Source organism: Scyliorhinus canicula, chromosome 10 (genome assembly GCF_902713615.1).
Source record: "Scyliorhinus canicula chromosome 10, sScyCan1.1, whole genome shotgun sequence".
NCBI lineage: Eukaryota > Metazoa > Chordata > Chondrichthyes > Carcharhiniformes > Scyliorhinidae > Scyliorhinus > Scyliorhinus canicula.
Genome location: NC_052155.1, coordinates 9,555,290 through 9,582,456, shown reverse-complemented (window position 1 = coordinate 9,582,456; position 27,167 = coordinate 9,555,290). Strand labels below are relative to the sequence as shown.

The 27,167-nt window shown below is 52.4% G+C and overlaps 1 protein-coding gene across 1 annotated transcript in view; it reads right to left on the bottom strand.

Moving 5' to 3' along the window:
- Positions 1 to 27,167, bottom strand: part of LOC119972904 (desmoglein-2-like) — a 73,405-nt gene that overhangs the window by 27,792 nt on the left and 18,446 nt on the right. Inside the window, 4 exon segments of the mRNA XM_038810450.1 lie at positions 2,875 to 3,036; positions 16,876 to 17,004; positions 18,102 to 18,307; positions 19,838 to 19,943. Coding sequence (XP_038666378.1) covers positions 2,875 to 3,036; positions 16,876 to 17,004; positions 18,102 to 18,307; positions 19,838 to 19,943 — 603 coding nt within the window.

Genomic DNA, 27,167 nt, shown 5'->3' with positions numbered 1-27,167 from the left:
CCTCCCCTCTACTGTTCTCTTTTATCTCTTCTCTTATATACAGCTGCATTTACCTTAAATGATGGCGCTGCGCAACGTATAATCGTGGCTTGGTTTCCGATTACTCTGTCTGGCTTCTACCCTCCCTGGTAAATTTGGAAACATGCAACTCGTTCTCAGACGATGCCTCATGAATATTTCTGCGGGCGGAATACCCGTTGTTGCGTGTGAAGAGGTACGATAGCCAAGGAGGGATTGTGAGATTTTGGTCTCCAAGGTTCCTCCTGACAGTATCTTCAGGCGCAGTTTGAATGTGTTCAATACCATTGAGAGCGGGGATGTTTTGAATGTCAGCACTTGTGAATACGGTTCTGCCGTCTGATACCATGACTTCAGGTAATCTACGAGTTGGAAAGTATTGGTGTAATCTTTCGTTGGCAGCATGCAACAGTGTCACGAGCAAAAACATTGTGCCCAGGAATGGACCAACATAATCAATATGGGTTCATGCCCATGGCTGGCCTGGTCATTCCCAGCTGGGAAACCTTTGTCGCAGTTGGCACTGTTGACAGTGTTTGGCTAGCTTCTCGATATCAGCATCAATACCAGGCTACCAGACATAACTCCTGGCAGCATCTTCACCTTAGAGATGCCACGCTGAGCACAGTGTAATTCAGTTAGGAGCAGCTCTCTGCCTGGTCCAGGAACGGCCACTCTGCTCCCCAGAGTACGATGCCACCCTGACAACTCAATTCATTCTTGCGGGTAAAGAATGGTTCCATTTCCTCAAACTGGCTCATTTACCCACCCAAAAATATTTTGTCTCTCTCACTTTGGACACCAGTGGACCTCGAATGGTCCAGTTGCTGATCTGCTTCACCGAGACTGGTAATGTGTCTGAAACATTTAACGCCATGAAGGTTTCTTGTGGTACCGGAGTACACGTGATACTTTCTTGCTACGGGTAGGCGGCTAAGAGCATCCGTGTTCGCTGTGCGTGTTCCGTGTCGGTGCTTGAAAGTTCATTCATAGATGGACAGAATTAAAGCCCATCGTTGAATTCTTGCCAAGGTGATAGTGGGATAACCTTGTCCTCTTTGAAAAGACCCAAGAGCGGTTTGTGGTCAGAGACGATGGTCAGGTGTCTGACATGTAAATGCTGGTGGAACTTCTTGATACCAAAGACTATTGATGTACTTCCTTCTCGGTTTGTGAAGAGCCCTTTTCAGCCAAAGAGAGAGATCCTGGCACTTACCCTCTCAGCCTTTCAGAACCACCGCCCATCTCGTGGGACAACATCGCACCAGCCCCAGGTGGAGAGGTATTGCAGGTCAATATCAGCTCTTTAGACGGGTCGAAGTACACTACCAGGTTTGGGGACTGCAGCAATTGCTTTACTCTGTTGAAAACTTCCTCCTGGGCAGCCTTCCAAGACCAACAATGGTGTTCCTAAGCTGAATATGCAGGGGAAGGAGACCAACATCATTGATAAGTTTGGTTAAAAAAAAAAGTCCATGGCGTCCATGGTAGTTTACCATCTCCGAAAATGATTTGAGGTTCAGTTGTGTTGTTGGGGCAGGCGCCTCCTTTATCGCCCTGACTTCTACTTCTACACGGTGTAATCCTGGTGCCGGCATGGTGGCATAGTGGTTAGCACTGCTACCTCACAGCTCCAGGGTCCCGGGTTCAGTTCTGGCCTCGGATGACTGTCTGTGCGGAGTCTGCATGTTCTCCCAGTGTCTGCGTGGGTTTCCTCCGGGGGCTCCGGTCTCCTCCCACAGTCCAAAGATGAGCAGGTTAGGTGGATTGGCCATGATCAATTGCCCCTTAGTGTCCAAAAAAGGTTAGTTGTGGTTACTGGGATAGGGTGGAGGTGTGGGCTTAAGTGGTGTGTCCTTTCCGAGAGCCGGTGCAGACATGATGGGCCGAATGGCCTACTTCTGCATTGTAAATTCTATGATTCTATGATCTACGTTAAAGGGACAATCACCACACAGGGTCCAAGATTGCGAGTGGCCTCCATCCTTAACTCCGGAGGTAGAGGCAGACATTGTTCAGTTGAATCCAGACATCTTCATGCCACATTGCTCCAAGCATGTTTCACACACCGGCGTGTTTTCCCTCCAACATTGTGGAGAATATGTCATGGGGACGATGGCTTCATGTCGCCTTCTGGTGGGTTTCCTGACCCACCACGGAGGGCGACAGCGGAGGATACCGCTGTAAATCCACGCTGGTGTGAAAGCGATTCCTGGACATCCCACCAATATCTCCCCCCCTTACGCCCACCATCGAACCCACTAGCGGAGCTCAGGAGGAATCCACCCTCCGTCTCTGGGCCCAGTCCAATCCACAGCCTCTGCCGCTGGTTTGACGAGAAAGCTGCAATCAGATTGGCCGGTATCATTCAGAGGCGGAGCCTTCCTCCCGAGCAAGGGGCGGAAGTCCCATCTCTAGTTAATTAGCAATTGTTGGAGCGTCGAGGGGCTGCCAGTTTCCGCAGGGATATGAACACCCTGCTATACTAACAAACACTGGTCCATATTTGCAGGTGAACCACTCGTGTTACTCAGTACACCGTTTAGCATGCAGCACGGGGAACAATTATAATCCAGTTAATAATACTCTGCAAACAATTCACTTGCAGCAGGATAGAAGCATCAGAGCAAGTGTTAGCAACGCATAATTGGGAAGTGTTTATGAATAGGGCATGTAAAATGAAATTAATTGTTCCATTCTGATTAAATAGCCCATTGCAACAAGAAGTATAAAAGTACATGAAGCTACTGTGAGCAATCCTGATGCACAGAACGTGCCTCAGAATCTTCACACTGCGGAACTAGTGTCCTGTTTTAACAAACTTTCTTCTAACACTGAGAACCCGTTGCAACTTACTTTGAACACCGAATATTCTTCACGATCCACCACTGCGGTAACGTTTAATTTACCAGTGTATGGATCAATTACAAACAGACCAATAGGTGGTTCATTGGCCCCCTTTCCGGTGATCACGTAGGTAACCTTAACATCGGATGATTCCTGTACGTCTGATAAAATCTAAGGGGGAAAAGAAACAGCAGAGGATAATTAATTTGCAACTTAAACATGGATACATAGAAGATAGGAGCAGGAGGAGGCCTTTTGGCCCTTCGAGCCTGCTCCACCATTTATCACGATCATGGCTGATCATCCAACTCAATAGCCTAATCCTGCTGCCTCCCCATAGCCTTTGATCCCATTCTCCCCAAGTGCTCTATCCAGCCGCCTCTTGAATGTATTCAATGTTTTAGCCTCAACTACTTCCTGTGGTAATGAATTCCACAGGCTCACCACTCTTTGGGTGAAGAAATGTCTCCTTATCTCTGTCCGAAATGGTTTACCCTGAATCCTCAGACTGTGACCCCTGGTTCTGGACACACCCACCATCGAGAACATCCTCCCAGCATCTACCCTGTCTAGTCCTGTTAGAATTTTATAACTCTCTATGAGATCCTCCCCCGATTCTTCTGGACTCTAGCGAGAACAATCCCAACCTAGTCAATCTCTCCTCATATGACAGTCCCGCCATCCCTGGAATCAGTCTGGTAAACCTTCGCTGCACTCCCTCGAGAGCAAGAACATCCTTCCTCAGAGAAGGAGCCCAAAACTGCACACAATACTCCAGGTGTGGCCTCACCAAGGCCCTGTACAATTGCAGCAACACATCCCTGCTTCTATACTCGAAACCTCTTGCAATGAAGGCCAACATGCCATTAGCCTTCTTTACCACCTGCTGCACCTGCATGCTTACCTTCAGCGACTGGTGCACAAGGACACCCAGGTCTCTCTGCACACTCCCCTCTCCCAATTTACAACCATTCAGGTAATAATCTGCCTTCCTGTTTTTGCTTCCAAGGTGAATAACGTTACATTTATAGGACATGGTGGGCCAGCACACGGTCAATTCCAGTCCCACAGGCCCCTGAGTCACAACACAGGTGAATTGACCAATAATTCTTATAAAAATACCAAAGTCTTTGGCCCTTCGGCTGCCCAATAATCACAGTCACCAGGTTTGTAAATGTAAACACAATAACTATTTATTTATAATAAGAGCTATGCTGAAATCTGCAGAAAATACCACTGGTTAACTATTATCCAATGTCTAACTCCCCGCTTTAACTTGCCCTTCACCCTCTACACACACGCACACACACACGGCAGACAAACACAGAGGGATAGAAGGGGGAGGGGAAATATAAGTAAAAGAGAAAAATTATTTTTTTTCAGACGGGTGTTTCCAGCACTTTACTCCTGTTTAAACAGGGCTTTCAGATTTTATTGTAGGTTCATTCCAGTCTCTGTAATTTCAGAAATACACCACCCACAGCCTTTCTGGAGTGAGAGCAAGAGAGTGAGAGAGGAGAGAGAGGGAAGAGAAGAGAGGAGAAGAAGAGGAGAGGAGAGTGAGAGTGAGAGTGAGTCCTGTCTTTATCTGCAGCCTGTAATGGTTTTTCATGTACATTCACTCGTTCAGGTTCTCTGCAGCCCGGGGAATACAGCCTTTCTGGAGAAACACAGAGGGAGGGGAATAGAATCTTGCCTCTGTGTTGCCAGGAATCAAACTGAGCTCCTTGGGGCTCGGAAAAACACTTCACTGGGATAGGATCCAATCACCACCTGTTACAGGGCGGAGTACGGCCTTTTGGGCCAATTCAACGTCCACCAGCCAGCCAATCAATCAGAGTTCCACTCCAACTCGCTCTCTGTGGTGTCAACAAGTCTGAAAGCTCCTGTTCAAACCAGCAGGAAGTAGTATTCCCCCTCCAGTAACTTCTGAATTGTGCTGCTAAACTTAAAGGCACATGTCCATTAATCATCCATGGACCACTTTCCCGTGGGTCTCTTGATTCTGCACAACTTGATCAATCAAAGCCTTAATCGGGTCCAGGGTGTCCTTCTTCAGCTAGGCGAAGTAATCTTCAAAAAACTCCACCAGCTGCCCCGTCGACCACTATGCCGCCTCCCCGCGGACAAACTAAGAGGGGAAATAAGGGAATAAACAGAAAGGACTCTTGCAACACATTGAAACAAGCTCCACGTATCCCACTATTGCATTACTCCTCGAGGAATCCCACAATTGGAGCTCCGGTCCAACCATAATTATCAAAGACCTTATCATCAGGGTGATCCACCACCCACTGTGCAGTCTGCAATTCTTGTTTCTTGGTCGTACGGGAGTGTTGTTGAAGAAAGAGACATTTTGTCAACGTTTTTTTTAATGCACTCATCAGGACAAATGCCATTTCAAAGGGAGCAACAATTTATACTTCATGGGAAATTCAACAGCGTGTCTCTTTCGTCGGCAATACTCAAATTCTTTCACCCATGTTTTACCTCACATCTTGCACCTGCTTTTCAATCAATAAAGTACATCTGACTTCCGGTGGCAGGCATGGAGGAGTAGGTCGCACATTTGATAGCTCCCGCTTGTGACGGACTTTTGGATCTTTTTCCCCCGTTTTTTTCTGGATTTTATGGGATAAATTGGTGAAGAGTGAGATAGTGAGGAGAAATCCGTGTACGGAGAATTGGGCCAGAAGTGGCCGTGTGAGAAGACAAAGTTCTATAAGGTAGACGCGAGCAGAGCCGGCAACGCGGGAAAACACGGGAAAACGCGGGAATCAGGGCCGCGGGGAGGCGGCACAGTGGTCGACGGGGCAGCTGGTGGAGTTTTTTGAAGATTACTTCGCCTAGCTGAAGAAGGACAGCCTGGACCCGATTAAAGCTTTGATTGATCAAGTTGTGCAGAATCAAGAGACCCAGGGGAAAGTGATCCAGGAAGTGGATAAAAAGGTGTCCGAACACAAGGAGTACACAACCGTGCTGGAGACCAAGGTGGAGATGATGAACGACCACCAGAAAACAATGCAGGAGAAGCTGGAGGACCTGGAGAACAGGTCCAGGAGGCAGAATCTTAGAACTGGGGAATGTGATGCTTTTAATATGTTTGTCCAAGTGGGGGGGGGGGGGGGGGGGGGGGGGGGGGGGGGGAGAATAACGGGGAGACAGACTGTTTGGTGCCAGGGGCAGGCGTTATCAAGTCACCATGGGTCAGCTGACTCTCGGAAGCACAGTGGGGGGTGAGCAGGTTTTAACCTGGAGCTTGACTTGGGGGGTTGGATTTCTAGTTTTGTTGCTGGGGGGGGGGGGGGGGGGGGGGCAGCTGCTTTGCTGACAGGAGAGGAACTGTTACTAGGGGACAAATGGGAGGTCGGGAACGGCGAATGCCTGGGGGGGGGGGGGGGGGGGGCTCGAGGAGGTGGAGGGCGCGGGCTAGAGGCTGGCCTAAAAAGGGTGATGGCTATTCGGCATAGGTGCCGCGGGGGGGGGGGGGGGGGGGGGGGGGGGGGGGGTGCTGGCAGCCCCCCGTTCAGGCTGATTACATGGAACCTCAGAGGGTGGAATGGGGAATGGGCTGGTCAACTGGGCTCGCGTGTTTGTGCATTTGAGGGGGCTGAAGGCGAACGTGGCAATACTACAGGAGACACACCTTAAAGGTTACAGACCAGATGAGATTGAGAAAGGGGTGGGTTAGCCAAGCATTCCACTCAGGGTTGGACTCAAAGGCGAGGGGGGTAGCGATCTTGATCAGCAAACGAGTGGCATTCAAGGCAGGGAGAATCGTGTCAGACGATGGGGGTAGGTACATAATGGTGAGTGTGAAGCTGGAGGGGGTGCGAGTGGTATTCCTGAACATATATGCTCCGTATTGGGATGATGTGGAATTTATGAGGTGGGTTTTAGGTAAGATCCCAGACTTAGAGTTACATAACCTGATCATGGGAGGAGACTTTAACACAGTCATTGATCCGGAATTGGACCTGTCAAAATCCAGGACAGGGAGGAGGCCGGCTGCGGCAAAGGAATTGAAGGGGTTGATGGAGCAGATGGGGGGAGTAGACCCATGGAGGTTTGCACGGCCAAGGGCGAAGGAGTTTTCCTTTTTCTCACATGTACCAGCCTCCCCGAACAGGCGCTGGAATGTGGCGACTAGGGGCTTTTCATAATAACTTAATTTGAAGCCGACTTGTGACAATAAGTGATTTTCATTTCATTTCATGTCCACAAGGTATATTCTTGCATCAACTTTTTTGTTCTGAGCAGGGCGCTAATACCGGAGGTGGTGGATACTGAGTACTCGGCAATCGCAGCGTCAGTGCCCCGCATTGGGTGGATCTACGGGTTAGTCTGGAGAGAGGGCAACGCCCGCTGTGGAGACTGGATGCGGGGTTGCTGGCGGGCAAAGCAATCTGTGGGCGGGTTAACAAGCCCATTCAGAGCTACCTGGAAACAAATGATGGGGGGGTGGGTCTCCGCAGCGATGGTTTAGCAAGCTCTGAAAGCAGTGGTCAGAGGGGAATTAATCTCGATACAGGCCCACAGAGAAAAGGTGGAATGGGCTGAGAGGGATAGGTTAGTGGAGGAGATACTCCAGGTGGACAGGAGATACTCGGAGGGCTACTGAGGGAGCGGCAGAGGTTACAGGCGGAGTTTGAGCTGTTGACCACAGGGAAAGCGGTGGAACAGTTGAGGAAGACAAGGGGGGCGATTTAAGAGTATGGGGAAAAGGCAAGCAGAATGTTGGCGCACCAGCTCAGGAAAAGGGAGGCGGCCAGGGAGGTTGGTAAAGTAAAGAGCAGAGGCGGGAATACAGTCCTGGACCCAGCGGGGGTGAACGAGGTGTTTGAGGACTTGTATAGTAAATTATATGAGTCGGAACCCCCGGCTGGGGTGGAGGGGATGAGGCAGTTTCTGGATCAGTTGAGGTTCCAGAGGGTGGAGGAGGATCTGGTGGAAGGGCTGGGAGCCCCAATTGAGATTGAGGAAATAATCGAGGGGCTGGAGGGCATGCAGTCGGGCAAGGCCCCGGGGCCTGACGGCTACCTGGTGGAATTCTATGAGAAGTTTTCAGAGATATTGTGCCCACTTGCTTTAATGAAGCAAGAGAGAAGGGAGTCCTCCCCCCAACAATGTCGCAGGCCTCGATGTCATTGATCCTGAAACGGGAGAAGGATCTGGAGCAATGCGGATCATACAGGCCGATTTCTCTACTGAATGTGGATGCCAAACTGCTGGCTAAGACACTGGCCACAGGGATAGAGGACTGTGTCCCGGGGGTGATAGGGGAAGACCAGATGGGACTTGTAAAGGACAGGCAACTCAAGGCCAATGTTTGAAGGCTTTTGAATGTTATTATGGTGCCCTCAGAAGGAGGGGAGGTGGAAGTGGTGGTAGCGATGGATGCGGAGAAGGCTTTTGATCGGGTGGAGTGGAATTACCCATGGGAAGCGCTGGGAAGGTTTGGGTTTGGTGAGGGCTTTATTGACTGGGTGTGATTGCTCTATCAGGCACCAGTAGCGAGTGTCCGTACGAACCGGCTGAGGTCGGGGTATTTTAAACTACACCGAGGGACGAGGAAGGGTGCCCCCTCTCCCAGTTACTGTTTGCTCTGGCCATAGAGCCATTGGCCATGGCATGAAGAGCCTCTAGGAACTGGAAAGGTCTGGTTCGTGGGGGGTGGAGCACCGGGTCTCGCTTTACGCAGATGACCTGCTGATGTATATTTCAGACCCATTGGAGGGGATGGGGGAAGTTATGCAAATCCTGGGGGCATTTGGCAATAAATTGAACACGGGGATAAGCGAGATGTTTGCGATCCAGGCAAGAGGACAGAAGAGACTGGGAGAGCTGCCGCTTAGAATGGTAGGGAGGAGCTTTCGATATCTGGGAATCCAGGTGGCCCGGGAACGGGAGGCACTGCACAAGTTAAACCTAACCCGGTTGGTAGAACAAATGGAAGGGGACTTTAAGAGATGGAACATGCTCCCGCTATCACTGGCGGCGAGGGTACAGACCATGAAAATGACGGTCCTCCCCAGATTTCTGTTTGTCTTTCAGTGCCTCCCCACCTTCATCCCAAAGGCCTTTATCAAGCGGGTGAACAAGATTATTTCAGGCTTTGTGTGGGTGGGTAAAACCCCACGAGTGGGGAAAGTGTTGCTGGAGCGCAGTCTGGGGGGGGGGGGGGGGGGGGGGGGGAGGTGGGTTGGCGCTGCCGAACTTCTGCAATTACTACTGGGCGGTGAATATAGCCATGATTAGGAAGTGGGGGAGGGGTCGGCATGGGAGCGGATGGAGGCGGCGTCATGTAAAGACACCAGTTTGGAAGCACTGGTAACGGCACCTCTGCCGTTCTCGCCGACCCGATACTCCACAAGTCCGGTGGTGGTGGCAGCTCTGAGAATCTGGGGGCAATGGAGGAGATATAAGAGAGTGGAGGGAGCATCAATTTGGACCCCGATTTATAATAACCACAGATTTGTACCGGGTAGGCTAGATGACGGGTTCCGGAGTTGGCAGGGGGCAGGAATTAGAAGGATGGGGAATCTATTTATAGATGGGAGCTTTCCCAGCTTGAAAGTTTTGGAGGATAAATTTGAATTGCCAGCAGGGAACGGGTTTCGGTATTTGCAGGTGTGAGACTTCCTGAGAAAACAGGTGCCGGCCTTTCCGCTGCTGCCCCCACTGGGGATACAGGATAGAATCGTCTCTACTAACTGGGTGGGAGAGGGGAAGGTATCAGATATTTACCAGGAGCTTTCGGAGGCAGAGGAAACTCCGGTGGAGGAGCTCAAGGGCAAGTGGGAGGGTGAGCTAGGAGGAGAGATAGAGGCGGGTCTCTGGGCGGATGCCGTAAGCAGGGTTAATACCTCCTCATCGTGCACCAGGCTTAGCCTGATACAATTTAAAGTAGTTCACTGGGCACACATGACAGTGGCTAGGATGAGTAAGTTTTTCGGGGTTGAGGACAGGTGTGCGAGGTGCACGGGAAGCCCAACAAATCATGTCCACATGTTTTGGGCATGCCCGAAGCGGAGAGGGATTTGGCAGGATTTTGCTAAGGCGATGTCCACGGTGCTAAAAACACGGGTGGTGCCGAGTCCAGAGGTGGTGATCTTTGGAGTGTTGGAAGAGCCGGGAGTTCAGGGGGCGAAAGAGGCTGACGTCTTGGCCTTTGCTTCCCTGGTAGCCCGGAGACGGAGCTTGTTAATGTGGAGGGTCTCGAAGCCCCCGAGAGTAGAGACCTGGGTTAGTGACATGGCTGGGTTTCTCAGTCTCGAGAAAATAAAGTTCGCCTTAAGAGGGTTAATGGTCGGGTTCACCCGGAGGTGGCAGCCGTTCTTCGACTTTCTCGGGGAAAATTACAAGGTCAGCAGATGTTGTATTCCAAGTGGGTGGGGGAGGTGTTTCACATGGTTCAATATCCTCGCCGGGAATATTTTGCGACGAACGTGAATTAAGCAATCAACACCGCAGGAAGTAGATGCCCGATATCAACCTTCTCAACCAAAGTGATGATCCATCATCAGGAATAGCGTCAAGACCTTGCAGCCAAGAGCGGCCGCTGAGAGAGAAGGCTGCAAGAGGGCAGCTACTCGAGCTACCATGTCGGCCGGCCGACCAGGAAACAATCGACTATCGATAATCTCATTCTTGAATGTACTCTGCGACTGAGCATAGTTTTATATTGTCCAGATTTACCACCAGCTGCCATGGTGGGATTTGAACCTACGCTCCCAGAGCATGAGACACCACCTCCCCCATTGACTCACAGGAGTGTCCTTCCATCCCTCATCGCACCCTGTCCAATTATCCTTCCATTCCCTTCTACCTAGAGTCCCCCCCTAAATTTATCTCCAATGTTCCCCTCAACCACTCCCTGTGGGAGCGAGTTCTACATTCTCGCCACTCTCGGAGTAAAGAGGCTTCTTCTGAATTCCCAGTTGGGTTTTACTGGGACTGCTTTATTTTGATGGTTTTTGAAAACTGATCCCTAATTCTATCCTGTTGAATAGCCTTCCTAATTTTAAGGACCCTCTCTACCCACTTTGTTTCAAAGGAAGAAGACCCGGCCTGTTTGTAGAAACGGCAGAATTGGGACGTGGAGGGCGGCTTGGGTCGGGAAGACTACGTTGACACATTTAAGGGCTCTGAGAGTGGGAGGGAAGACTGGAAATAAGAGCGTCGCCTGGAGAGGATCAATGGTCTGTCGAAGAGTGGACCTGATGATGGCTGTTTTGAATGGGAGGTGGACAATGCCCATGGAAAAATAAGCATGAAAAATATCACCTCTGGAGGCGAGGTAAGAGGGTCAATGATCAGGATCTAAATTGTAAGCGAGTTCAGGAATCGTTAAGGTCACATCATAGAATTTCCAGTGCAGGAGGCCATTCAGCCCATCGAGTCGGCACCGGCCCTTGGATAAATCACCCTACTTAAGCCCCATGCCTCCAACCTATCCCTGCAACCCCACCTAACCTTTTGGACACTAAGGGCAATTCAGCATGGCCAATCCACTTAACCGTCACATCTTTGGAGTGTGGGAGGAAACCGGAGCACCCGGAGGAAACCCACACACACACGGGGAGAAAGTGCAAACTCCACACAGACAGTGACCCAGCCGGGAATCGAACCTGGGACCCTGGAGCTGTGAAGCAACAGTGCTAACCACAGTTGCTACTGTGACACCCACGAATGGATAAGATGCACTTGGGAGAGGCCAGGGAGAAGTTCAGAGACAGCGAGGGACGGCATTCAGCCCATCGTACCTGTGACAGCACTTTGAAAAACAAAACTACCCAATTATTCCCTCGGCGCTTGCTTTTGCCCCATAGCCCCAGCAACCGTCTCCATTTTAAATAATTCTCCAATTCCCTTTGAAACATGCTGCCTCCGCTCTACAGGAGCAAATATTGAAATGAAATGAAAAATGAAATGCGCTTATTGTCACGAGTAGGTTTCAATGAAGTTACTGTGAAAAGCCCCTAGTCGCCACATTCCGGCGCCTGTCCAGGGAGGCTGGTACGGGATATTCCAGTATATTCCAGATCATTCTAATTCTCTGCATTGATACATCCACCTACAAATTGAAGATATCATAATCTTACGTAGTGACACATTGTTGATCACTTGTATGCAAATCTATTACACATTGAAAACATTGCCAGAACATACAATAAGAACAAGCTGCGTCAATCCGCCCCCTTCAACAATTTGCATATCTTAAATCTCTCGGTTCCCACGGCCCCTTTTTAAAAAAAATGTAAAGGTTCCCAATCCGAATCCCTGAGGGAACACCGCTGTCTCCCGCCTGGCTTCTTGACCTTTTGGCTAAGGTCAAGCGTGCGATCAAGTGTGAGGCAGGAGCGACGCCTGTTCCTGTCGTCTTGGATTTCGTTTATCTCTCCTTGAAATGGATTCAATTTGAATTGGAACTGGTTTTCGGAGCAAGTCCTGTTCACTCAGCACATTGGCCCTGTGACTCTGGAGAAAGGAATAAAACTTGAAAAAAAACACCACTGCACACTTCCCGCAGTCTGAAAAATAGCCACTTGCCTGTCCACTTTGCCTCCTGTCAGTCAAGCCAGGAAACCTCGAGGAAATAAGATTTCTAGGGTCACTTTTGTGTGAGCATTGGGAGATTAGATCCAAGAGTAGTTTGTTTTTTAATTGGCATGCAGGTAACACAAGCAAGACAATGTTTGATAACCATTCCAAGTTTCCCTGAAGGCATTGGCAGTCAATGATGTGATATAGAGTCCCATGGAGGGGTGTGGTATAATCGGGGTTATGTTACTGTACTAATGACAAAGAACAAAGAACAATACAGCACAGGAACAGGCCCTTCGGCCCTCCAAGCCTGTACCAGTCATGATAGCAACCCTTTGCCAAAACCCTCAGCACTTCCTTGTGCCGTATCCCTCTATACCCACCTATCCATGTATTTGTCGAGATGCCTTTTGAACGGCGTTAACATATCGGCTTCCACAGCCTCCCCAGGCAACGCAACGCGTTCCAGGCACTCACCACCCTCTGTATAAAAAAACCTGCCTCGCACATTTCCTGGGGTCACAGGTTCAAATCCCTCCGTGGCTGCTAGTGGAATTTAGATTCAACAAATGCAGCGGTTCAGGAAGGCAGCTGATCACCATCTAGTCAAGGGCAGGCAGGGATGGCCAATAAATGATAGTCTAGCCAGGAGCACCCTCATCTTGCAACTGAATTTCTAAAAATGGTTGACTATGCAACGTCCTCCTTACTAACATCTGGGAACATTTAGGGGAGGTGGTGGTGTAGAGGTATTGTCACCAGTCTAGTAATCCAGAGAGCCTGGGTAATGCTCTGGGGTCCAGTGTTCGAATCCCGACATGGCAGCTGGTGAAATCTGAATGGTGGAAACGTTAACCCTAACCATTGCCAATTGTCGTAAAAATCCATCTGGTTCACTAATGTTCTTCGAGGAAGGAAATCTGCCGTCCTTACCTGGTCTGGCCTACATGTGACTCCATATCCACGTAGCGATGTGGTTGACTCTTAACTGCATCCCCCCCCCCTCCCCCTGAAATGGCCCAGCAAGCCATTCAGTTCAAGGGCAATTAGGGATGGGCAACCATAGCTGGCCCAGCCAGCGACGCCCACATCCCAAGATTGAAAACTAAAATTGCCGAAATTGGGAGAGCTTTCTCACAGACGGATCAAGCAACGGTCTGACATAGTCACACTTATGGAATCATACCTTACAGATAACGTCCCAGACACCACAATCACTTTCCCTGGATACGCCCTGTCTCACCGGCAGGACAGACCCAGCAGAGGTGGCGGCACAGTGGTATACAGTCGGGAGGGAGTTTCCCTGGAGCCCCGAACATCGACTCTGGGGCCCCCATGAGGTCTCATGGCTTCAGGTTAGGCCACGTATTGAATCAATGTTGAACACCACTTGGAGGCAGCAGTGAGGGTGGCAAGGGCACAGGATATACTCTAGATGGGGGACTTCAATGCCCATCACCAATAGTGGCTCAGTAGTACCACCACAGACCAAACGGGCCAAGTCCTAAAAAAAAAGCTGGGTCTGGGGCAGGTGGTGAAGGAGCCAGCAAGAGGGAAAAACACACTTGACCTCATCCTCACCAACGTGCCTGCCGCAGATGTAGCTGTCCATGACGGTATCGGTAGAAGTGACCACCTCACAGTCCTTGTGGAGACAAAGTCCCACCTTCACATTGAGGTCACCCTCCATCATGTTATGTGGCCCTACCAGTGTGCCACCCTTGAACAGATCTATCAACTCACGACTGGGCATCCATGCAGTGCTGTGGGTTATCGGTAGCAGCGCAATCTGTAACTTCATGGCCCAGCATATTCCCCACTCTGCCATTACCATCAAACCGGGGATCAACCCTGGTTCAATGGAGAGTGCAGGAGGGCATGCCCAGGAGGGCCCAGGCTGCCCAGGAGGGCCCAGGCTGCCCAGGAGGGCCCAGGCTGCCCAGGAGGGCTCAGGCTGCCCAGGAGGGCCCAGGCTGCCCAGGAGGGCATGCCCAGGAGGGCCCAGGCTGCCCAGGAGGGCCCAGGCTGCCCAGGAGGGCATGTCCAGGAGGGCCCAGGCTGCCCAGGAGGGCCCAGGCTGCCCAGGAGGGCATGTCCAGGAGGGCCCAGGAGGGCCCAGGCTGCCCAGGAGGGCATGTCCAGGAGGGCCCAGGAGGGCCCAGGCTGCCCAGGAGGGCATGTCCAGGACGGCCCAGGCTGCCCAGGAGGGCCCAGGCTGCCCAGGAGAGCATGTCCAGGAGGGCCCAGGCTGCCCAGGAGGGCATGTCCAGGAGGGCCCAGGCTGCCCAGGAGGGCATGCCCAGGAGGGCCCAGGCTGCCCAGGAGGGCCCAGGCTGCCCAGGAGGGCATGTCCAGGAGGGCCCAGGCTGCCCAGGAGGGCCCAGGCTGCCCAGGAGGGCATGTCCAGGAGGGCCCAGGCGGGCATGTCCAGGAGGGCCCAGGCTGCCCAGGGGGGCCCAGGCTGCCCAGGAGAGCATGTCCAGGAGGGACCAGGCTGCCCAGGAGGGCATGTCCAGGAGGGACCAGGCTGCCCAGGAGGGCATGTCCAGGAGGGCCCAGGCTGCCCAGGAGGGCATGTCCAGGAGGGCCCAGGCTGCCCAGGAGGGCATGTCCAGGAGGGCCCAGGCTGCCCAGGAGGGCATGTCCAGGAGGGCCCAGGCTGCCCAGGCTAGCATGTCCAGGACGGCCCAGGCTGCCCAGGAGGACCCAGGCTGCCCAGGAGAGCATGCCAGGAGCAGCACAAGGCATACCGAAAAATTAGGCAAAGCTACAACATAGGACAGGCCTACTTTGTGCCAAACAGCATAAGCAGCATGCGACAGACAGAGCTAAACCATCCCAGAATCAACGGATTACATCCAAGTTCTGCAGTCCTGCCACATCCAGCCGTGAATGGTAAAAAACATAGAAAAATACAGCACAGAACAGGCCCTTCGGCCCACGATGTTGTGCCGAACTTTTGTCCTAGATTAAGAACAAATTAATCCACACCCCATCATTCTACCGTAATCTATGTGCCTATCCAATAGCCGCTTGAAGGTCCCTAATGTTTCCGACTCAACTACTTCCACAGGCTGTGCATTCCATGCCCCCACTACTCTCTGGGTAAAGAACCTACATCTGACATACCCCCTATATCTTCCAGCATTCACCTTAAATTTATGTCCCCTTGTAATGGTTTGTTCCACCCGGGGAAAAAGTCTCTGACTGTCTACTCTATCTATTCCCCTGATCATCTTATAAACCTCGATCAAGTCGCCCCTCATCCTTCTCCGTTCTAATGAGAAAAGGCCGAGCACCCTCAACCTTTCCTCGTATGACCTACTCTCCATTCCAGGCAACATCCTGGTAAATCTCCTTTGCACCTTTTCCAAAGCTTCCACATCCTTCCTAAAATGAGGCAACCAGAACTGCACACAGTACTCCAATTGTGGCCGTACCAAGGTTTTATACAGCTGCATCATCACCTCACGGCTCTTAAATTAAATCCCTCTCCTAATGAACGCGAGCGCACCATAGGCCTAGTGGTGGACAATTAAACAACTCACTGGAGGAGGAGGCTGCACAAATATCCCCGTCCTCAATGATGGAGGAGCCCAGCACATCCGTGCAAAAGACAAGGCTGAAGCATTCGCAACAATCTTCAGCCAGGTTTAGCACACTGGGCTAAATCACTGGCTTTTAAAGCAGACCAAGCATACCAGCAGCACGGTTCAATCCCAATAACAGCCTCCCCGAAAAGGCGCCGGAATGTGGCGACTAGGGGCTTTTCACAGTAACTTCATTGAAGCTTACTCGTGACAATAAGCGATTTTCATTTCATTTCATTCATTTCATATAAATACTGTGGCTACAGGACAGAAACTGTGAATCCTGCAGTGAGTAACTCACCTCCTGACCCCCCCCCCCCCCAAAGCCTGTCCACCATCTACAAGGCACAAGTCAGGAGTGTGATGGAATTCTCTCCACTTGCCTGGATGAGTGCAGCTCCAACAACACTCAAGAAGCTCGACACCATCCTGGACAAAGCTGCTCCGCTTGATCAGCAACCCCATCCACCAACGTAAAAATTCACTCCCTCCACCACCGATGCAACTTGGCAGCCATGTGCACCATCGACAAGACGCAGTGCAGCACCCAAGGATAACGGCAACAGACAGATAGACAGGGGAGCACCACCACCTAAAGTGCTCCTCTGTGTCAATCACCGCCCTGACCTGGAAATACATCGCCATTCCTTCACTGTCGCTGGGCCGAAATCCCAGAACTCCCTCCCCAACAGCACTGTGGGTGTACCTACACCATATGGACTGCAGCGACTCAAGAAGGCGGCTCATCGCCCACCTTCTCGACCACGCCAGGAGACGAGGGCGTTGGTGGCGAGGCCCGTGTTGAGTAAGAAACGCAGCCTGGCCAGTGACACCCACCTGCCCGTGAGTGAACCAAAATAAAAGGTTTACTTACTTCAGCAATTGGATTGTTTGGCTTCTCATTTTCCACAATGTCAAGTGGTGGAATGATCCACTCTCTCTTCTGCCGCCTGGAGCTTCCTTTTTGTGGGAAACGAATGACTTCAAGGCTCCTTTTCACAAGCTGCAAAAAATTGGAAACCACCTCAGCTTTAGGAAACTTCTCAGATTTTTAAAAGAAATGAGCGACAATCACAGGATTGGATTCAAAGGTTCAATTATTTCTGTCTAATTATTTCTCCCCCCAGTGCCTGCCGAGTCCCTTCATGTCTCCTCCTCCCCCCCCCCCCAGTCAATGATCTCCGTCCCATCACTGACAATCTACCTTTGTCCCCAAACATCCCGTGGTCCTCTTTCACCTTCAACCCCACCATGATCTTGCTTCCCCACCCCTCACCCTGGTGATTTCCCTTCACCCGCCCCTGCCCCCACATCCATCCCTAATGATTTCCCTTTCCTCCCGAGTCCCCCCCCGCACCGGGCAACAGTGTACACACTCCCCCATTACCACCAATTCTCCTTCATCCATAGCCTCGCCTGCTCCCCCATCCCTCCCCCAACATAATCCACTGCCGTCAAGAGTAACCCTCCTACCTAGACCCCCCACCCCTCCCCGGTGATCTTCCTCTCCTTACCACACCGCACCCCCACCCCCCAGCATTCTTCCTTCTGCAACCACCCACCGCCTCTGTTGACCACGGACGCGACAAACCCTCGCCTCCTCCGGCTACTGTCACACGGTGGAGACTCTCCACTCGACAACCAGGAAGCGAAGGTGGGGGGAGATGGGGGGACAGGAAAGACTTGTTTCCCCCTCGATGAGGGGGTCAATCACCAGGGGGTAGAGAGTAAAGGTGATTGGCAGAAGGATTAGCGGGGACATGAGGAAAAATGTCTTCACCCAGAGGGTTTTGGGTGTCTGGAATTTACTGTCCGAATTGCTAATTGAGGCTGAAACGCTCAACTCATTTACAAGACACCGGGATCTGCACCTGAAATGTGTTGGAAGCTGGAAGCTGCAAGGCTGTGTACCAGACGCTGGAAGGTGGGGTTAAAATGAGCGGCTGGTTCATTTTTTTCTCTTTGTTGGCTGGGACAGACACGATGGGCTGAATGGTCTCTTTCTGCACCATGATCTTTCTCCGGTTCTACGGTTCCCCCCCCCCCCCCCCACTCCCTAATCGCCCTCTCTGTGCAGCCGAGCGCCCAGCGCATCCTCACCTCAGCCTTTTTCCGGATGGTTAACCGGGCATCCACTGTCCACCATTCACCAGCGTCCAAATCGTCCGCCCGCACGGCGAACCTGTGCCGCGAATCAAAGGCCCGAGACCGAGCGGCACGAACAACTCCAGCAGCATCCACTTCAAAGCCGTTATCATTGGTTCCCAACCGGATGTTCCTCCCCTGGCCACAGTCATGGAAATCCACTGGATTTGGGAAAATTGACCTGGAATTAGATTTGAATATAGAAACAAGGGGGCTGGATTCCCTGGTCGCCGACGGCGAAATCGCGCTTGGCGACGGGCAGGAGAATCCAAATTCCTGACAGAATTGGGGGTGGTGCTGCTTCCGCGATGCTCCGCTCCCTCCAAAGCGGGGTACTCCGCGCCGCGTATCCACGGCATCCCCCCCCCCCCCCCGCGGCTCCACCCCCGACCAGCCGAGTTCCCGATGGCGTGGGTCTCTCATGGTCTCACCTGTCGGGAACTCGGCGTGGTGGCTGCGGACTCAGTTCAGCGCCGCCACCATTGGGGGAGGGCCAATCTGCAGGCAGAGGGGGGGGGGGGGGGGGGGGGGGGGGGAAGAGGAGAGACATATTCAAGGCTGGGGGCACTGTGGGGAGGGTGGGGGGGCTGGTCCGGGGCGCGCGAGCCAGCCGAAGGGAGAGGCTATTTTGCAGGCCGGGTCCGCGAGCAGCATCTGCCATGAAGCGCAGCGCGGCCGCTGTAGGCCGTCGGCATGCGCGGTCACGGACCTGGCAATTCTCCGGGGCGTATCGGCAGCTAGAGCTGGGTGCACTATGCTGCCTCCCTGCTGGCCCCCAGCAAAACAGGGAATCGGTGCCCGTTGACGCCAGTTTCCCGCCGTTCCCACGCCGGCGTGGGGAATAGTCTCCAAGTCAGAGAATCCAGCCCAAGATATTGCAGATGCTGGACTTTCTTAAAAATCTGCTCTGGGGATGGGGAGGGGGCGGCGGGGGGGGGGGGGGGGGGGGGGGGGGGGGGGGGGGTTTGCTTGGCCCCACAACCCAAAGATGTGCAGGCCATATGGATTAATTGCCCCTTAATTGGAGAAAAACAATCGGGTACTCTAAATTTATATTTTTACAAATCCACCTTTCTGTGAACAAATTAATGATCAAAATAAATGATTACTGCACCTTTACGGCCTCTTAATCACAGATTTGGCAGACATACTGCATGTCTTTGGATTTTTTATAACATTACTGCAGCAAATATAAAATATAAGATGTACAATATAATATATAACAATTTCTAATATTCATCGCACGCACTACAGAGAGCTGGCATAGACACATTTGGGGCTGGTTTAGCTCACTGGGCTAAATCACTGGCTTTTAAAGCAAACCAAGCAGGCCAGCAGCACGGTTCAATTCCCGTACCAGCCTCCCCGAACAGGCGCCGGAATGTGGCGACTAGGGACTTTTCACAGTAACTTCATTGAAGCCTACTCGTGACAATAAACGATTTTCATTTCATTTGGGTCGAATTGCCTCCTACACTATAATGACTCCATGGTAGTTCAGCATGCAATCTGGAGAAATTGTGGAACTCTATGAGGATATGCAAGAATTGAGGGGGACAAATTTACGGTGACCCCCGTGTATATAGTGAAACCATAAACTTTTAATGACGCTACCATTTTGGAGGGAGGAGATAGTAACGCGCACGGAAAACCAAATAAATATTACTCGCTGCATCTCAGCTGGGACTCACCAGTAAGAATAACTTGCCCTTTGGAAACGTGTGGAGCAATCTCCGCCTCAACATTGCGTTGGGAAAATCCTCTTTTGCAAGTACATTGCACGACCTCAGAGTATGTCTGGAAAAATATTACGCGAGTGCATAAATAGGTTTACATATTTACAGGATAATAGATTTCATATACACCAATCTCCCACGCTCAAACTTTGAATGTTACATTGAAGTACACTAAACGTCCACCTGTTGGTAACCTTCTCTCACACTAAAAACAGTGGACATTTAATCCTCTGGTGGTATTTATCATTACACAACCAAATTCCCAGATACCAATAAGGAGACTGTAATGATATGCATAAGCTATTATGTACACAATGATGTAAATGACCTCCGACCAGCAGGTGACAGTGCAAATCTACCACGTGACTGTACCTCTGGGAGTTGGGAGTTAGTCGTGTTAGTGGATCGTCATACTTGCAGTAGCTTGGAGATAAATTATCAGCATTAGTAGTTTGTAATAAATTTCTTACAGTTATCTTTACCACACATTTATTTCAGAATAAAACACTTTAATTGGTCAAGAACTAAACTTTCTTCTGTGCATCATACCTGTCGGCCAAGCACCAGAACGTAACAGAGACTTCAAATTCTATCTTCCTTCCATCATAGTGTCAGAAGTGGAGATGTTTCTCCGATGATTCGACAATGTACACACCCCTGTCTGCATCAACGGGGCCGAGGTGGAAATGGTTGACAGCTTCAAATTCCTTGATGTGCACATCACCAACAATCTGTCCTGGTCCACCCACGTTGATGCTACGACCAAGAAAGCTCAACAGCGCTTATACTTCCTCAGGAAACTGAGGAAATTCTGCACGTCCACATTGACTCTTACCAACTTTTACAGATGCACTATAGAAAGCATCCTATCTGGCTGCATCACAGCCTGGTATGGCAACTGCTCGACCCAAGACCGCAAGAAACTTCAGAGAGTCGTGAACACCGCCCAGTCCATCACACAAACCTGCCTCCCATCTATTGACCCCATTTACATCTCCCGCTGTCTGGGGAAAGCGGGCAGCATAATCAAAGACCCCTCCCACCCGGGTTACTCTCTATTCCAACCTCTTCCATCGGCAGGAGATAAAAAAAGTCTGAGAACACGCACAAAAAGACTCAAAAACAGCCTCTTACCCGCTGTTACCAGACTCCTAAACGACACTCTTAATCATAATAATCTTGAGTGTCATAAGTAGGCTAACATTAACACTGCAATAAAGTTACTGTGAAAAGCCCCCGGTAGCTACATTCCGGCGTCTGTTCGGGTACACAGAGGGGGATTTCAGAATGTCCAATTCACCTGACAAGCACATTTTTCGGGACTTGTGGGAAGAAACCGGAGGAAACCCACACAGACATGGGGATAACGTGCAGACTCCACACAGACAGTGAACCAAGCCGGGAATCGAACCTGGGACCCTGGAGCTGTGAAGAAACGGTGCTAACCACTGTGCAGAGGGTCAGTACTGAGGGAGTCCTGCACTGTCAGAGGGTCAGTACTGAGGGAGTGCCGCACTGTCAGAGGGTCAGTACTGAGGGAGTGCTGCACTGTCAGAGGGTCAGTACTGAGGGAGTGCCGCACTGTCAGAGGGTCAGTACTGAGGGAGTGCCGCACTGTCAGAGGGTCAGTACTGAGGGAGTGCGGCACTGTCAGAGGGTCAGTACTGAGGGAGTGCTGCACTGTCAGAGGGTCAGTACTGAGGGAGTGCCGCACTGTCAGAGGGTCAGTACTGAGGGAGCGCCCCACTGTCAGAGGGTCAGTGCTGAGGGAGTGCCGCACTGTCAGAGGGGCAGTACTGAGGGAGTGCTGCACTGTCAGAGGGTCAGTACTGAGTGAGCGCGGCACTGTCAGAGGGTCAGTACTGAGGGAGTGCCGCACTGCCTGAGGGTCAGTATTGAGGGAGTGCTGCACTGTCGGAGGGTCAGTACTGATGGAGTGCCGCACTGCCAGAGGGTCAGTACTGAGGGAGTGCCGCACTGTCGGAGGGTCAGTACTGAGGGAGTGCTACACTGTCAGAGGGTCAATACTGAGGGAATGCTGCACTGTCAGAGGGTCAGTACTGAGGGAGTGCCGCACTGTCAGAGGGTCAGTACTGAGGGAGTGCCGCACTGTCGGAGGGTCAGTACTGAGGGAGTGCCGCACTGTCGGAGGGTCAGTACTGAGGGAGTGCTGCACTGTCAGAGGGTCAGTACTGAGGGAGTGCCGCACTGTCAGAGGGTCAGTACTGAGGGAGCGCCCCACTGTCAGAGGGTCAGTGCTGAGGGAGTGCCGCACTGTCAGAGGGTCAGTACTGAGTGAGCGCGGCACTGTCAGAGGGTCAGTACTGAGGGAGTGCCGCACTGCCTGAGGTTCAGTATTGAGGGAGTGCCGCACTGTCGGAGGGTCAGTACTGATGGAGTGCCGCACTGCCAGAGGGTCAGTACTGAGGGAGTGCCGCACTGTCAGAGGGGCAGTACTGAGGGAGTGCTGCACTGTCAGAGGGTCAGTACTGAGTGAGCGCGGCACTGTCAGAGGGTCAGTACTGAGGGAGTGCCGCACTGCCTGAGGGTCAGTATTGAGGGAGTGCTGCACTGTCGGAGGGTCAGTACTGATGGAGTGCCGCACTGCCAGAGGGTCAGTACTGAGGGAGTGCCGCACTGTCGGAGGGTCAGTACTGAGGGAGTGCTACACTGTCAGAGGGTCAATACTGAGGGAATGCTGCACTGTCAGAGGGTCAGTACTGAGGGAGTGCCGCACTGTCAGAGGGTCAGTACTGAGGGAGTGCCGCACTGTCGGAGGGTCAGTACTGAGGGAGTGCCGCACTGTCGGAGGGTCAGTACTGAGGGAGTGCTGCACTGTCAGAGGGTCAGTACTGAGGGAGTGCCGCACTGTCAGAGGGTCAGTACTGAGGGAGCGCCCCACTGTCAGAGGGTCAGTGCTGAGGGAGTGCCGCACTGTCAGAGGGGCAGTACTGAGGGAGTGCTGCACTGTCAGAGGGTCAGTACTGAGTGAGCGCGGCACTGTCAGAGGGTCAGTACTGAGGGAGTGCCGCACTGCCTGAGGGTCAGTATTGAGGGAGTGCTGCACTGTCGGAGGGTCAGTACTGATGGAGTGCCGCACTGCCAGAGGGTCAGTACTGAGGGAGTGCCGCACTGTCGGAGGGTCAGTACTGAGGGAGTGCCGCACTGTCGGAGGGTCAGTACTGAGGGAGTGCCGCACTGTCAGAGGGTCAGTACTGAGGGAGCGCTGCACTGTCAGAGGGTCAGTACTGAGGGAGCGCTGCACTGTCAGAGGGTCAGTACTGAGGGAGCGCTGCACTGTCAGAGGGTCAGTACTGAGTGAGCGCGGCACTGTCAGAGGGTCAGTACTGAGGGAGTGCCGCACTGCCTGAGGGTCAGTATTGAGGGAGTGCTGCACTGTCGGAGGGTCAGTACTGATGGAGTGCCGCACTGCCAGAGGGTCAGTACTGAGGGAGTGCCGCACTGTCGGAGGGTCAGTACTGAGGGAGTGCTACACTGTCAGAGGGTCAATACTGAGGGAATGCTGCACTGTCAGAGGGTCAGTACTGAGGGAGTGCCGCACTGTCAGAGGGTCAGTACTGAGGGAGTGCCGCACTGTCGGAGGGTCAGTACTGAGGGAGTGCCGCACTGTCGGAGGGTCAGTACTGAGGGAGTGCTGCACTGTCAGAGGGTCAGTACTGAGGGAGTGCCGCACTGTCAGAGGGTCAGTACTGAGGGAGCGCCCCACTGTCAGAGGGTCAGTGCTGAGGGAGTGCCGCACTGTCAGAGGGTCAGTACTGAGGGAGTGCCGCACTGCCTGAGGTTCAGTATTGAGGGAGTGCTGCACTGTCGGAGGGTCAGTACTGATGGAGTGCCGCACTGCCAGAGGGTCAGTACTGAGGGAGTGCCGCACTGTCAGAGGGGCAGTACTGAGGGAGTGCTGCACTGTCAGAGGGTCAGTACTGAGTGAGCGCGGCACTGTCAGAGGGTCAGTACTGAGGGAGTGCCGCACTGCCTGAGGGTCAGTATTGAGGGAGTGCTGCACTGTCGGAGGGTCAGTACTGATGGAGTGCCGCACTGCCAGAGGGTCAGTACTGAGGGAGTGCCGCACTGTCGGAGGGTCAGTACTGAGGGAGTGCTACACTGTCAGAGGGTCAATACTGAGGGAATGCTGCACTGTCAGAGGGTCAGTACTGAAGGAGTGCCGCACTGTCAGAGGGTCAGTACTGAGGGAGTGCCGCACTGTCGGAGGGTCAGTACTGAGGGAGTGCCGCACTGTCGGAGGGTCAGTACTGAGGGAGTGCTGCACTGTCAGAGGGTCAGTACTGAGGGAGTGCCGCACTGTCAGAGGGTCAGTACTGAGGGAGCGCCCCACTGTCAGAGGGTCAGTGCTGAGGGAGTGCCGCACTGTCAGAGGGGCAGTACTGAGGGAGTGCTGCACTGTCAGAGGGTCAGTACTGAGTGAGCGCGGCACTGTCAGAGGGTCAGTACTGAGGGAGTGCCGCACTGCCTGAGGGTCAGTATTGAGGGAGTGCTGCACTGTCGGAGGGTCAGTACTGAGGGAGTGCCGCACTGTCGGAGGGTCAGTACTGAGGGAGTGCCGCACTGTCAGAGGGTCAGTACTGAGGGAGCGCTGCACTGTCAGAGGGTCAGTACTGAGGGAGCGCTGCACTGTCAGAGGGTCAGTACTGAGGGAGCGCTGCACTGTCAGAGGGTCAGTACTGAGTGAGCGCGGCACTGTCAGAGGGTCAGTACTGAGGGAGTGCCGCACTGCCTGAGGGTCAGTATTGAGGGAGTGCTGCACTGTCGGAGGGTCAGTACTGATGGAGTGCCGCACTGCCAGAGGGTCAGTACTGAGGGAGTGCCGCACTGTCAGAGGGTCAGTGCTGAGGGAGTGCCGCACTGTCGGAGGGTCAGTACTGAGGGAGTGCTACACTGTCAGAGGGTCAATACCGAGGGAATGCTGCACTGTCAGAGGGTCAGTACTGAGGGAGTGCCGCACTGTCAGAGGGTCAGTACTGAGGGAGTGCCGCACTGTCGGAGGGTCAGTACTGAGGGAGTGCCGCACTGTCGGAGGGTCAGTACTGAGGGAGTGCCGCACTGTCAGAGGGTCAGTACTGAGGGAGCGCTGCACTGTCAGAGGGTCAGTACTGAGGGAGCGCTGCACTGTCAGAGGGTCAGTACTGAGGGAGCGCTGCACTGTCAGAGGGTCAGTACTGAGGGAGCGCTGCACTGTCAGAGGGTCAGTACTGAGGGAGCGCTGCACTGTCAGAGGGTCAGTACTGAGGGAGTACTGCACTGTCAGAGGGTCAGTACTGAGGGAGTGCTGCACTGTCAGAGGGTCAGTACTGAGGGAGTGCTGCACTGTCAGAGGGTCAGTACTGAGGGAGTGCCGCACTGTCAGAGGGTCAGTGCTGAGGGAGTGCTGCACTGTCAGAGGGTCAGTACTGAGGGAGTGCTGCACGGTCATTTTTCAGTGACCCCCCTAAGCTCTAGATTCTCCCACAAGAGGAAACATCCTGTCCACATCCACCCGATCAATACCCCTCAGAGCCCTGTTGTCCTGTCCAATCGACAAAATTATCCAAAATTCATTCCTCAACCGCCACCATTGAAAACGGATGAACTGGTCGTTTGCACTTTGCTTTTCGCGATATGCTTGCTGTTGGCAAATTGACTGTTGCTTTGTTGACATGGCAACTGTAGCTACAAGTTAAAACGTCCGTTGGTTCATCCTGATCTTGTGAAAGTTGCGATATAAATGCAAGCGTTTCTTTATGTTTTGCGGCCCATGTAACATACTCTGTATTGGTTCACAGCAAGTGTGGGGAGGAACCCTTCACAGCGTGTGATTGATCACAATGGCACCAACCCAGGACGAGCGTCACCTTCTCTGCAAAGCTCCAGACTAACTAATGGTAACATAAGACGACAGGCTGCCGCCTAATTCACCCATTAGTACACACAGTATAAACATGCATTTATATAGCGCCTATTGCCACCCTAAAGGGATTTGCAGCCTATGAGACACTTTCTTGAGGTGTAGTCACTGTTGTAGGTTAGGAGGCCTGGCAGCCGCTTTGTGCACAGGAAGACCCCACAAACCGCAATGTGGTGCGTGACCAGATAATCTCTTCCAGCCATGTTGACTGAGGGATAAACATTGACAACGTAGAGAACTCCCTTGCTCTTTGCCAAAATATTTCCTTGGGATCTTTGTGGCCCACACAAGGGGGCTTGGTTGTATTTGGTTGATGTTAAAGACGGCTCCTCTGACAGTGCAGCCTGCTTTCAGCACAGCGCTGGGAGGATCGGCTTTGACTTTGTGCTTAAGGGCAGAACTTTACGTGTCCTGGGCAGGCTGGTGCCCTACCTGGAAGAGCACGAAATAGGGTGTGATGGCCGGGCTCGCATCCCCACCTCATGTCAATTTGCGCCCGGCGAAAATAATGGAACGGATTGAAGGGATTACCTGCCTTATTGCCTGGAATATTATGTTGTCTGTGCGATCTCCAACTCATTGTCTGAGCAGAACGGAGAGGCGGGCAAACTGCTTTTCAATCACGGATGTGGAGATGTCGGCGTTGGACTGGGGTGGGCACAGTATGAATTCTTACAACACCAGGTTGAAGTCCAACAGGTTTATTTGGAATCACTAGCTTTCAGAGCAAAGCTCCTTCATCAGGTGAATGAAGAGCTGGGTTAAACAAACATATACAGACAAAGCCAACGATGCAAGCTGATACTTTGAATGCGGGTTTTTACAGGTAATTAAGTCTTGACCAGTCCAGACAGTGCGACTGGAGCGAGGGATAATCACAGGTTAAAGAGGTGTGAATTGTCTCAAGCCAGGACAGTGGGTAGGATTTCCCAAGACCAGGCCAGATGGTGGGGGGTGAATGTAGTGTGACAATTAATCCAATTGACTGCTGATGTGTTTCAAGACTGGAAGGGAACATTTCTGTCTGGTGATTGTCGAGCAATGTCCGTTCATTCTCGCTAATGTATCACGCCTCAATGGCATTCAGCCGCTGATCTTCGGGTAAGCGTTCTCCAAAGCGGCCTTCAGGCCGCGACAACACAAATCGCCGAGCAGAAACTGATAGCCAAGTTCCGCATGCATGGGTATGGCTTCAACCGGGACCTTGGATTCATGTCACATTACATCGTTCCTTCAGCGTATGAGGTAGACAACGTTGGCCGAGTCGCACAAGTATGTACCACATACCTGGTGGGTGGTGTTCTCACGTGTAATGGTGGTAGCCGTGTTGATGATCTGGCACGTCTTGCAGAGGTTGCCATGGTA